The 13,664-nt window shown below is 36.6% G+C and overlaps 1 protein-coding gene across 2 annotated transcripts in view; it reads left to right on the plus strand.

Annotated features, from left to right (window-relative positions):
- FCHO2 (FCH and mu domain containing endocytic adaptor 2) overlaps positions 1 to 13,664 on the plus strand; it is an 80,859-nt gene that overhangs the window by 45,130 nt on the left and 22,065 nt on the right. Inside the window, exons 10-15 of one of the 2 annotated variants that reach the window (XM_067464566.1) lie at positions 814 to 886; positions 2,090 to 2,114; positions 9,508 to 9,562; positions 9,732 to 9,910; positions 11,246 to 11,257; positions 12,922 to 12,946. In XM_067464566.1, coding sequence (XP_067320667.1) covers positions 814 to 886; positions 2,090 to 2,114; positions 9,508 to 9,562; positions 9,732 to 9,910; positions 11,246 to 11,257; positions 12,922 to 12,946 — 369 coding nt within the window. The remainder of the gene's footprint in view (positions 1 to 813; positions 887 to 2,089; positions 2,115 to 9,507; positions 9,563 to 9,731; positions 9,911 to 11,245; positions 11,258 to 12,921; positions 12,947 to 13,664) is intronic. The other variant, XM_067464567.1, reaches the window with a different exon arrangement.

Below are 13,664 nucleotides of genomic sequence, written 5' to 3' on the forward strand. Positions count from 1 at the left end.
TTATTGATCTATGATATATTTTGTGGCCATTTATATATCCCATCCTTTAAGATAGATTTTCCACACATATTCAAGGCATCTTCCAGAACATTTAATCAAAATCCTGTGATAACCAGTGGAAAAAAATCTCCTCGCTTGTACTTGTTTTTAAGCTCAATAAATATTTTGGTTATTTTTAATAGCGTGTAGTGATTTGATGTCAGATTTGGCAATAAACAGCGGTCAATCCCATTTAAAGCACAAAGATACTTGCTTTAAACAATTCAGTGTCCTGTTAGTGTGTATGTAGCCCAGAGTGTGTCTAGGAGACAGGGGGATTGGCCATGAGATTTCCTGAAATAACCCACAACAGATCTCAATGGAACAAAGAGATGTTGCAATTAATGTTACTGTGATGTCTCATCAGTAGGCTGATGATACCTGGCTGAATCTCTGTTCCCTTTTCATTAGAACTAAGCAAATGACTACAGTCTGTTGCACCCTCCATGAAGGTGATCAAATTGAAGCTCAGTCCAGGCAAAACAGGGAGCACTTGTCAGTTTTCTTATATACATCTTTTCTGATATATCAAGATGTCGCACAGAGGCATCTTCATATTTCCATCAGTTTCTACTCCCACATAAAATGAATAAAGTTTCTGATAGGAGATGTCCTTTGTGTACAGGTAAATATGTAGGCCTGTTTCCCTGTTAAATATATCCATAGTTATAAAAAGAGGCTATTTATTAAAAAAAAATGGAAGATGTTTAAGTTATCTGCAGAATCAAGTAGGAATCTTAATTTTCATCTGACAATAAATTCCCAACTTTGCAGGGATAAAGCCTAGAAAAAGAAAACACTTTGGATTACCAGGAATTATTAAGAAGGAAAAAGATACAGAATCTGTGTAAGTATGTTACAGATGTGATTGTAAATCATTTAATACTTTTAAAAATTATGACAGTAACATGTGTCTAATATAATTGTATAATAAATGCCATATGCACCCCCCCCCCCCCCCCGCACACACACACACACACAATAAATGTAAATTTGAGAGAACACGATCTCTTGGAGAAGTGGAAATATCATCTTCAGCCTAACCAACTCATTGTTTTGAGCTGAATTGTACTTGTATTTCTCTGTTGCATAAGCAGATGCAGTAATGTCTGCACAGCTTCAAATACTGTTCTTCATCAAGAAGGCATAGAAACCTTTGTTCCTGGCAATCCATAGTCATCCCTAACTTCTATTATATTTTGCCAAGTTGAAATGAAACTACCAAGTAGAATAGAAACTAACTGATAACTATGCTAGAAAGATTTGGTTACTCTGGTTACTCACAAGTAGTAAAATTAATGTGGTAATTTAGAGACTTGAAGGCTCTTTTGGTCATGACTAATAACATAGTGATAGGTGTTCTCTGTCTTGGAAACAGATTCACTAATCTTGACAAAATAGGTTCACAATTTGGGAATGCTCGATTGCTAGGTAGCAGTTGTTCAGAACTTTTTTTCGGACTAGTGTGTTAGTTGCATCCATTTTTGAAGATGCTAGTAAATATGGTCAAAGTAATACATTTCTTAGTTAGAATGAGAATAGTTTACTGCAGTACTTTCTATCACACTCTGCTTATGAATAACGTTTTGAAGCTTTTTCTGATACAAAATACAGCATCAACAATTCTAACCAGAGCCGGGGTTTTAGAGAGCCTTCCTTAGTTATATTAGTCTCAATGGTGGTGGCATCAGCCCTGTAGAACTTCCTAGGAGATTCTCCTAGCTACCTCCCTGTTAATTTTGCAGAATTAATTAAGTACCTTTTTATTCAAACAGCCTTCAGTTCTTCAATGGTGCTTTGCATTTGATGAGCTTTATTTATTTCTCCTTTCTTTTGTTCTAGGTTATGGTATATTGCTAGCATAATTTCTGTTTTGTATGTTAGAGGCCTTTACATTGCTTTATTGAAAAATACAAAAATACAAATGGGATGTGAACCTTTCTATAAATGGATATCAGATATACTAAATGGATATACTCTGATTATAAGGATGTTACAAAATGAAATCTAAACTAATTCATTCACTGGCTGTTTTATTTTTTAAAAACAGGGAGTGTCCAGATGCAGATTCAGTAGTAAGTAGTCTTATTTTGAGTACAATTGAATAAAGCGGATACCATTCAAGAACTTGCTGTTTGATAAAATAATTAGTGTGCTCTTTTATTATTATTTTTTAGAATTACTTGACCCTTTTGTTAGTATTATGTTCAAGAAAACAGAAAGGTGGAACTCCCTGTGGCTTAAATGAAAGAATAGATTTCCAGTATGCTTTGAAACGTTTCCTATAGACAGAACTGTTTTCAGTCTTTTCATTTAGGACTCTGATATTCTGAGGAATTTGTGGGTTCAGATTATTTTATTCAAGGTTTCTTGTCAAATAAGAATGTGTCATACTAAAAAGCAGACTGTAAACCAATACTTAGTTTGCCTGCCAAGCACACTTTTTTCTGTCATCCTCACAGAATCCCATTTTTCTACTTTTGAGAAATGCCGTGAATGCCCATTTTTGTGTGGCCTTATGCTGAAGGAACTGATTGCTTTAGCCCTGAATTATGCATTTCATTGAATTAATGCTTCTTGACAGCTCCAGAAATAAGTCACTGGAGTGATACTTAACTGGGATTGACTTACAGTGTTTACTTTTGACTTGTTTGTTTTGGTGCTCCTTGTTTAATAATTAATGAAACAAATTCAAGTGTAAATGTGTCTGGCATACTCCTTTCAAGCTACACCAAGCATTATATCTTACTTTCTCTCCCTTATTCCCCAGTAGAATATGCACATTTCAGTGTTTCAAAACATAATCTCATTCTCTTACCATGACATGTTACTTTTATCAGAGAGTGGGTGCAATTAGTAAGGTTATCAGTGTGCTATTAATTCAGATGGATTGCGTGCTCAAATACTACGTTTCTGCACAAATGGCTTTAAAATGTGCTTTAAAATTTAGCACGCCAGCAAAAACTTGAAGTCCCTTGAATGCAGAAGATCAGTAATGGCAAAGAAGTGCTAGCTTGTCCACTTCTACTCATCCATCCCTACAACATAGAGCCATAGAGCAATATTGATATTATAAAATGAACAAGATAATAGTGGCTCCCAGAACTGTGGTGGAGTACACATACAGCATGGGATGCTTGCCATATGTTGTGCTCTGCCCTGTGTCCTCTTTGGAGTGAGAAGGGTGGAATATAAATGTTTCAAATAAATGAACTTGTATACCATATAATATAACCACAGTTTCTTAGCAACTTTTTGGGGTCCTTCAGCTAACCAGTTGATGTAAAAGTGTACCTACAAATTTAAGAGTGCAGATTTATAAAATATTCCAGCATTAAACTTGTAGAAACTGAAGAAAACACAGCTAATATCCATTACACATAGTTATATTACATCTCTTAATTATGTACCCGGTTGCTCAATGAAAGCTGTGACCTTTTGCTTACCCAGTGATTATTGGTCATTTATTTCCCCCACCCATCAATTCAAAAGTGAGAAAAAGGGATCAGTGTGTTTTTGCAAAATAACTGGCTGCATCAGAAACTGCACTTAAGTGACCTCTGTGAAAGCACAGCTGTTTGCACTGTGATTTTTCTAGCAGTATAACCTCTTCTGAACAAATGTTGCCAAGAAACCCCTGTGATGGATTTGCCATAGGGTTACCATAGATTTATAACAATTTGAGAATAGACAGCAACAGCAAAGTCCCTTAACAGGATTTCAGCAAAAGAGTTAACAATAAAAAGTTGTGGGTGGTGGGTAGGTTATAGATTTTGTTGCCATGTTGATGCAAAATAAAGTGACCAAGATGTAGGATTGGCTTTGAATTGGTCAACAAAATTTGTACTAAGTACACTTTTGTAAAAAAAGGGAACTATTTTATTTAGTGTCTAGAAACATTACAGCAAGGATGAACAAACTTGGAAATTCCAAAAAAACATTTTCATAAGTCCCACCCAGGACCCGCTGTGGACAAAGCTGCAATCAGATAGCCAGAAGGCTACTTCTAGCTGCATAAAATAGAGAATTTGTAAATGAAGTGATCAATAGTTTGGATTCTGCTTGGAATCTCCAGTAAATAAGAGGCAGAGTATAGTCTTGAGCCACACAATACATTTATTGTGCCTCCAGAGGTATGGTGCGAAGAAAAATATTCATAAATCACATATTATTCTTGAGAATAGCTCTTCTATGTAGTCCAGTTTGGGACCGTAGTATGTCTGAACTGTGTTTTTTTTCTTAACAAAAAAAGGGGACAACTCAACATTGTCTCTTTTTTATTGTTTTACTCAGAAAACCTTATTGTTCTGACCACCACAACCTTGGTAGTATTTTAAATTAATCTAAAAATCCGTCTGTTTATTTCTCCGGTATTGGAAATCGCAGGTAAACAATAGCTTGTTTTCCAGTGTTTGCCAGAAAATCTCCAAAGTAATTGTTAAGGATATTTGAAGTATTTTAATATGCCTGGTAACAAAATAGCACTTCAACTTCAACAGTGTAACTTAAGAAGTTATTTGGCTGTATTTTATATTGGAATGTACATGGCCTCTAGGTATTTGTATTTGTTCCGTTTACTTTGTTGTCAAGTCTTGTTAGTACATTTTATCCTATGAACATGGTCATCTTGAGGTCAAGCATAGCTAAATCTTCGTGGTTCTGAACAAGTAGAGCTAAGGTATCAGACTCTGAGAATGATGTTTTTTCAAGTCAAACTGCTTTATGAAAGCAAAGCTTGAATTTAAAAAAAAGAGGAACTATAAGTATTCTGGATTGAGATTTTCTGGAATGTTTTATTCATTTTATGCACTTTACACAGTGTTAGTTGAGAAGCCTAAAATCTATAGGATGCCTTTGTTTTATTTCATATTAACAGTGTTAAATTATTTTCTAATACAAGGGAGAAAGAAAGTAAATGCAAACATGATTAATGGTTTAATAATAGAGCGATCAACCTATAACTCTTACAGTGATTACAGAATGTCCCTTGAATAAGGCAATGTTTGATCAGATAGCTCCACCTTGCAGAAAATGCTGTTTTAACACAAAATAAATCATTGTTACTCATGTGCAATTAAACCACAAGATAATAATAACAATACACTTTATATTCCGCTTTATCTCCCCGGAGGGACTCAGAGCAGATTACAATATACATATAAGGCAAACATTCAATGCCTTTTTACACAATGAACGACATACAATACGCAGACAAGGTAAAAGCCTTCCCCTTTTTATCTCCAGTGTCTGGAGGCAATGCTCAACTCCGGCCATGGGGAGGTGCTCTTATTCCATTTTACCATGCTGAGGAGCCTGCTGTTCATAGACATCTCCAATTTTATTGCTATCATGTCTGCATGGATCGCACATTTACTTTCCCGCTGAGGCGGTATCTATTTATCTACTCACATTGCATGTTTTCAAACTGCTAGGTTGGCAGAAGCTAGGACTGACAGCTCACGGCATTGAAGTGCTAACCCTCTAGTCAACAGCTTTTCCTGCAGCTAGTGGTTTAGCCTGCTGTGCTACCCTGGCCCCTAATGTTTTAAGATAAATGCAAAGCTGATTTGTGTTTTTTGCTTTTTGAGCTTTTATTTCATGTATGCTGAGTGGAATTTTCACAGATGAAGAACTACTTTCAGATTTTTTAAAATTTGTATTTGATTTTTCTGAGCATGGATATGCCATCGTACAGTACAATTGTAAAGATAGTGGGGTGTTGTAGTGTGTTGGCTGTTTTTTGTAGGCTCCTATATCTCTGTATGTGATGCACAAAAATTTAAACCTTAAACAATGTTGGTATGTTTTATATTAGCTCAGTTTCCAGGAACTTGGATCCATAGAAAAACACTATCTTAAATTAAGAACATGCTGAACCAAACTAAAGGCCCATCTTCTCAAATAATCTGTTCACACAGTGGCCAACCAATTGTGTGTGGATGGCCCAGACGAAGAACATGAGTATAGTAGTGTCCTCATAATTTGGTTCTTCACTTTTTATACCAGAAAATATATATAGCTGTCATGACTATTAACCATTTATCTTCCATGTATTAGCCCAGTTCCCTTTTAGGGCCATTCAAATTGCCAGCCATTGTTAAGGTATGAGAGAGAGAGAGAGAGAAGTTTCTTCTTATCCATTTTATTTTCCCCTATATAAATTTATACATGCCAGTCTTGTTTACCTTTATCTCCTCCCCCCAAAAGATTTGCTCATAGAGGAGTTGTTCCACCTGCTTCATCATCTGCATTTTTCACTGTATTGTACAGTCCTATAATAACTTCTTTCAAATGTGCTGACAAGAACAATATACAGTATTCCAAGTATAGTTGCACCATTAGTTTGTATAAGAGAAGTATAATATTGGATAATTATTTTTGTTCCTTTTCTAACTGTCTCCAACATAGACATAACCCTTTTCATGCTTCTAGTGGGTGATAACTGGGTCAGCTTAGTCTCTTGAACATTGACATTTTTCCCCAGGAGAGAGGACAAATATTCAAGAAAATAAAAGGAGGATTTAGTTTTGAGCCTCTGGGAATGCAAGGGGCTAAGTCAGTCTAAAATTGTCTAGGTATACACTTCAAATATTTACTTTGTTTTAAGAATTTCATGAAAAAGAAATTCTGCCTCAGATCAAAGGGTCCTCCCTATACGGGGGGGGGGGGGGAGTATTTAGTCAGATACCAATTGTTTCGGTTCTCACACTTAAAAAGATGAGAGAGGCCTGTAATTGACATCGTAGGTAGACCTCAACTATGACAGACAACATGAGAAAACACATCCAGAAAATCACATTGTCTGATTTTTATCAAATTTATTTGCAAATTATGGTGGAAAATAAGTTTTTTGTCACCTACAAACAAGCAAGATTTCTGGGTCTCACAGACAGGCTCCTCTGTCCTCCACTCATTACCTATAGAACTGAATGAGAATGAGAACTGGAATGGTATAAGGAAAATGAGACTGGCTATGATTCTACTAAGAGACGAAGCGGATTTTTATGTAGTTTGTATTTGTTGTATAGTCATATGTTGTTGATACTGGCCTCTGTAACTGTCTTTTTATGTGTACTGTACACCGCCATGAGTCGCCCATAAGGGCTGAGAATGGCGGTCAATAAGTGCATCTAATAAATAATAAATAAATATAGTAATGGCACCTATTTGAACTTGTTATCAGTATAAAAGACACCTGTCTACAGTCTCAAGCAATCATACTCCAAACTCCACTATGGTGAACACCAAAGAGCTGTCAAAGGACACCATGTATAAATATGTGAGAGGAAGCCACAGGGAGGAGGGAGCAAGCTTGTTTTCTGCTTCCTTGGAGACTAGGACGCGGAACAATGGCTTCAAACTACAAGAGAGGAGATTCCATCTGAACATTAGGAAGAACTTCCTGACTATGAGAGCCGTTCAGCAGTGGAACTCTCTGCCCCGGAGTGTGGTGGAGGCTCCTTCTTTGGAAGCTTTTAAGCAGAGGCTGGATGGCCATCTGTCAGGGGTGATTTGAGTGCGGTATTCCTGCTTCTTGGCCCATGAGGTCTCTTCCAACTCTTTGATTCTATGATTCTATGATTCTAAGAAACAAAATTGTTGCCCTGCACCAGACTGGGAAGACTGAATCTGCAATAGGCAAGCAGCTTGGTGTGATGACATCAACAGTGGGAGCAATAATTAGAAAATTGAAGAGATACAAGACCACTGATATTCTCCCTTGATCTGACGCTCCACGCAAGATCTCACGCCATGGGGTCAAAATGATCACAAGAACAGTGAGCAAAAATCCCAGAATCACACGGGGGAACCTAGTGAATGATCTGCAAAGAGCTGGGACCAATGTAACAAAGGCTACCATCATTAACACACTACGCCACTGCCAGGGCTCAGATCCTGCAGTGCCAGATGTGTCCCCCTGCTTAAGCCAGTACATGTCCGAGGCTGACTGAAGTTTGCTAGAGAGCATTTGGATGATCCAGAAGAGTATTGGGAGAATGTCATATGATCAGATGAAATGAAAGTAGAACTGTTGGGCAGAAACACAAGTCTTCATGTTTGGAGGAGAAAGAATGCTGAGTTGCATCCAAAGAATACCATACCTACTGTGAAGCATGGGGGTGGCACCATCATGCTTTGGGGCTGCAAAGGGACCAGGACGACTGATGAAAGAATGAATGGGGCCACGTATTGTGAGTTTTTGAGTACAAACCTTCCATCAGCAAGGGCACTAAAGATGAAACGTGGCTGGGTCTTTCAGCATGACAATGATCCCAAGCACACCGCCAGGGCAACGAAGGAGTGGCTTCGTAAGAAGCATTTCAAGGTCCTGGAGTGGCCTGGCCAGTCTCCAGATCTCAACCCTATAGAAAACCTTTGGAGGGAGTTGAAAGTCCATGTTGCCCAGCTACAGCCCTGAAACATCACAGCTCTTGAGGAGATCTGCATGGAGGAATGGGCCAACATACCAACAACAGTGTGTGCCAATCTTGTGAGGACTTACAGAAAAAGTTTGACCTCTGTCATTGCCAATAAAGAATATATAACAAAGTATTGAGATGAACTTTTGTTATGGACCAAATACTTATTTTCCACCCTAATTTGCAAATAAATTCATTAAAAATCAGATTTTCTGGATTTTTTTCCTCATGTTATCTGTCATAGTTGAGGTCTATCTATGATGTCAGTTACAGGACTCTCTCATCTTTTTAAGTGGGAGAACTTGTACAATTGGTATCTGACTAAATACTCATTGGACTGAAACTCCCATCATCTCTAACAGAAATAGCAAATGAAGGGCATAATGGAAGTTACAATCCAACAACATCTAAATGGCAATATGGTTTCTAGCCTCTACATTTGTTGTTGTACATATTCAAGTTCAAGGCAACATTAAGTTGAACTTATCACGGGGTCTTCTTGACAGACTTTGTTCAGAAAATGGTTGCCTTTGCCTTCCTGTGAGATTGAGACAGTGTGGCTTGCGCAAGGTCAGCCAGTAGGTTTCCATGGCCAAGCAATAATTTGAACCTTGCTCTAAGAATCCTTGTCCAGTGTGCAAACTACTACACCACACTGGTTCTAATTAGTTACATACCTGCCATACATTTAGGATGGGGTGTCTAATTCACTGTGTAAGTTTTGGATGGAGTTCTGCAAAATGTTATGTCATATATAGGTTTCTAGTCAAAACTAAACAACAAGAACAACTATCAAACAAATGTTTGTTCCATCAGTGTTGGCTTCTTAGCTGTAAAGAAAGAAATTGTGAAACTGCATCTAATGACTTATAAACTTATAAAACATGATGAACTTGATTTTCTTACACTAAATAGCCTGCAATTTCTGCTGAGAAAAACACTTTATTTTATCAATAACCAAAAAAAAAAAAATCAACAATAGATTGAGACACTTGCTTAAAATATTTTCACTAATATGTTGCCCTAATTAATTATTGTTTCTTCCCAGAACATTCCAGATGTGGATGATGAAGGCTATAGCATTAAGCCAGAAGCTAGTCAGAATATCCTTTTTTATTATTATATAGACATTTGAGCTGTCTTTATCATGTTCTTTGAATCTATGTTTTAGCATACTTGTTTGCGTAATTATTATTGCATGTCAGTTTACATTCTTAGCAGCTAGAGCTATAATTAACTGATTAATCAGCTTTTACTTTAACTAAGAATAACATGCCAAAGAAAATCACTTCTATTCATCAAGTGATTCCGATTCTGAAGATGACGAACCAAGGAAGTTCCATGTGGAAATTAAACCTGTACAGCCAAACAATAGTTCTCATTATACAATGCCTTCACTGGATGAATTAAAAGAATCAATAGGAAATATCACACTCTCGCCAGCTATATCTGTAAGTAATCCATGCACAATATTTAGTGTACTAAACACTGTAAATTATTTTGTTATTACTACTAGTATAGGCAGGATTAAATTAACTCACATTTAACACGCATTGGTGAGATGTAGAATGTCAGTATCTTTACTATCTATTTTTAATTATATCAAATGATGAAAAAGTAATTTTTAGAAAGTGGTATTCCAATCTTGCTTCTATTGTCTACAAAGAGCTTGTGAGAAAGTAGGAAAAAATGTGCTCAGAGAAGGGATGAGAGAAGCTAGTTGTGTAGGTTAGCAAGTACTGTTCAGAAAAAAACTACCATACTTCTACCACGGCTTATTGAAGTACACAAGCTTTTCATTCCGGGGACAGCTTCTGATGAGGCCACACATGCTTATGTGCACATGGATTCCAATTCTCTTATGTCTGTATGGAGCAACTGTGAACTTGGTAAAAAATAGAAGTGGGGATTCAGAAGCAGGAGGGACGCAGGATATCTGCAGGGGCCAAATTCAAGGTTGTAATATACACTATGTGCAGATATGTATGATCGATACAGGAAATCTCTGCTCTAAATCATCCTCAGATGTTGGAAAGCGAAGCAACTTGTTCGAATTCAGTTCCATCTCTGGTTTGGTGCTCTGTATTCTGGAGTAATTCTAGTATAAAAGAATACCAGCTTTTCTTCTTAGAAGAGTTCTCAATATCTGGTATTCTAAAATAGTTCTATACATCCCATTTGGACAGTGTGTGTTCTTGATGTTCTTTCTATTTGATGTTGAACGACATTTGCCCCTCCCAGGCTTATGGCTATTCCGGGGTAGGAATCAAATGACACTACGGATGTTATGGGACCACAGTTCACAGTTTTTCTTAACATTGGACATACTATTGCTGGTTCCTGAGAGTGATCCAAAAATACCTGGAAGGCTGAATGATTCCCACCCTTCCTCTAGACTAGGAAGATTGCAAATAAAAGTCTGTTTGGAGACCCAACTAGAATAGACCTATTGTATCAATTATAGAATTGTGAGTTTATACTTATATAAATTCCATTGATTCTAGTTAGGATTAACAATATGATCCAGGCCATAAAATTCATAAGGATTCGCTATTTTATAGTATAGGAGATCTACAGTAGACAGGTGGTGAAATCATAATTTATTTCAACAATCCTTGCCTTTCTTTTAAAAATGAAACTACCCTTTATGTTTGCGATTTTTATTGTATTAACACAGATATCTGGTGCTTCAAATTTGAAAATTAGAGAAGAATATTAAGTGTTACATATAATTTGCACATAATTGTATGTCATTTTCCCCCCATTTTTTCCTATGCTGACATCAGAGACATAGTCCAGTAAGTATTAAATAATTGAATGTTATAGTTCAATAAAGATTTAGTAATGCTGTCTGTTTGTGATAGCTGAGTTTTAATTTAATAGTTTTATTGTCATTTGAAAAATAAGCCTAACTGCCTCATAGTTTTTTGCCTTGTCGCAATGAATGTTTATTCTACAGTAATCATTCTCTCGTGTTAGCAGTGGAACTAGCTGTAGTTCTAGCTAGAATAGAAAACTCTTTCTGGAAAGGAAAAGGCATCAGCAAATATCTTAAATCTCAGCTCAAGTTTGCCACAAAGGGATCTATTTAAAAACCCCTTTTAGAACTAAAGACCCATAATTTGTTTTCCTTATGGCAGGTTTTCTGTGTATTTAGGCAAATGTGGGAAATGCCAGGTTTCTTTCCATCAATGCAGTTTAAGATAGGACAAGAAATTTGTAATTACATTAGATTTCCAATCTTTCCTGGTGGAGGAATAATTTTATTTTCCCTTTCTGTCTTGTAGCAAATGGATAAATAGGGATGCAAAGCAAAACAAGTCCCAGCTAGAAGCTTCATGGGTGCTTATTCTCATGCTGCATATCTCATATTCTAAACATATAAAACAATTGTCCCTAACCTTAAGATGGCTGACATCAGAGACAATCATCTGCCTGCTGTCAGCAGGAGGATCCTAGTGACCACAGATTTTTGTTTATCCATGTAAAGTTCATATACCATAGAACTGATACAGAATCATAACTGTAGAAAGAGTTTTCTATTCTAGCTAGCCGATTATCTATAACAGCTATTGTTAATATGGCTTTTATGTTCTTCCTTAAGATTGATCAGACATTTCCTGTTACATCGTATCAGCTATGCAGTGGCATTTGACACTGCTTCCATGTAGCTGTTACTGTAGTTTCAGCTGGATAAATGGTTAGCTACACACAATATCACTTACTTGTTTTCTAGATAAAAATATTTGTGGATATAGTTTAATGAATGGTGTAGAGCAGTGTTTCTCAAACTGTGCTTCTCCAGGTGTTTTGGACTTCAACTCCCAGAAATCTCAGCTAGCTTACCAGCTGTTGGGATTTGTGGAAGCTGAAGTCCAAAACTCTGGAGGGGAAACTCTGGTCTAGAGGAATAGAAATTAAACATATGAAAACAATTTCAAAGAGTTCCGTTTAAAAAAGAAGACAAAAAAAATCCCAAACCCAGCAAGGCAACCCCATGCCATGGTCATATAAAAGTTGACTGAAGAGCCATGTTTTAATTGTGTACCTAAATAAGACAACAACACCAGCCCAACTTTAAAACAGAATGCATTTCACAAATGGGATGCCACAGCAGAGAAGCCCCTCTCCTATATTTCTATTTATAGTATTGTTCCCTGTGATGGGACACAAAAGAGAGTGTCCTTAGCAAATCTTAATACTAAAGAAGGCATTTATTTATAGAATAGCACATATTGTTTGCTATCCAGCTATGGTCTTAGGATGCTATGTTATGAAAAACCATTGTAAATATTTCATCACTTACATAAATAATTTTCCTGTCTTAAGTGTGCATATTTTTTGCTTTGTAACAGTTGCTAATCTTAGTATCTAATGAATGCTCCAGAATTTGTATCTATCCACTCAGATCACAAGTATCTGTTCATTAAGCACTGTTTGTTTTTCATTATCTTTTGTGCAGGCACAGATGAACCGGAACTCATCTAGTAAGTCTGTGTGAACCCTTGACCATCGTCAGATAAGCTCCTACTGTTGCAAGACTTTAATTTTCTCTTTGAGGAAGTGTGCCTGTATAATTAATGATTTCATGTAGAGAAAAAAGCTGGATATTCAGTTTAGGGTTTTGTTTTTTTTTCAAAAGTTCTCTCTGTATTTGAGATTTTTTTGAAGTGAAGAATGTTTTTCTACTACAGTAAGCAGCTGCAAATATCTGTATTTCTTTGCAGTTGTACAGAATTAAATACATGTCCATAATAAAATATGAATTAATGAATTGAGTGTGTGGTATTAGATTGGGTTTAGTGCAACTCTTAAAAGATTCTGACACAAAGTAGTATTGCATGCTGAATCTTAACATTCTGATTTTAGAAGCAGGGATTTTCCTCCAAATTATTGTTACCTTATTATTCTTTAGCATACCTATAGGTGCAAAAAAAAAGTAAAATATTTCCCATGTTGATCTTAACAACATCCTGGAAGTAAATAGTTTGTGGGTGCTGCTAGAATAACCAGTCTTCATTGGAACAGTATGTGTGTATGTACAAGAACCAGCATGATGCGGTGGTTTGACATTGGTTTAAGAATCCTGGCTCACCTGTGAAAACGTACTTTGTGACCTTGGGCAAGGGTCACACACAGTTTTAGAGGAAACAGTGGCAAACTACCTCTAAACAAGTTTTGCACTATAGGTCAGAAATGACTTGA

This window comes from Anolis sagrei, chromosome 2 (assembly GCF_037176765.1).
Source record: "Anolis sagrei isolate rAnoSag1 chromosome 2, rAnoSag1.mat, whole genome shotgun sequence".
Lineage (NCBI taxonomy): Eukaryota > Metazoa > Chordata > Lepidosauria > Squamata > Dactyloidae > Anolis > Anolis sagrei.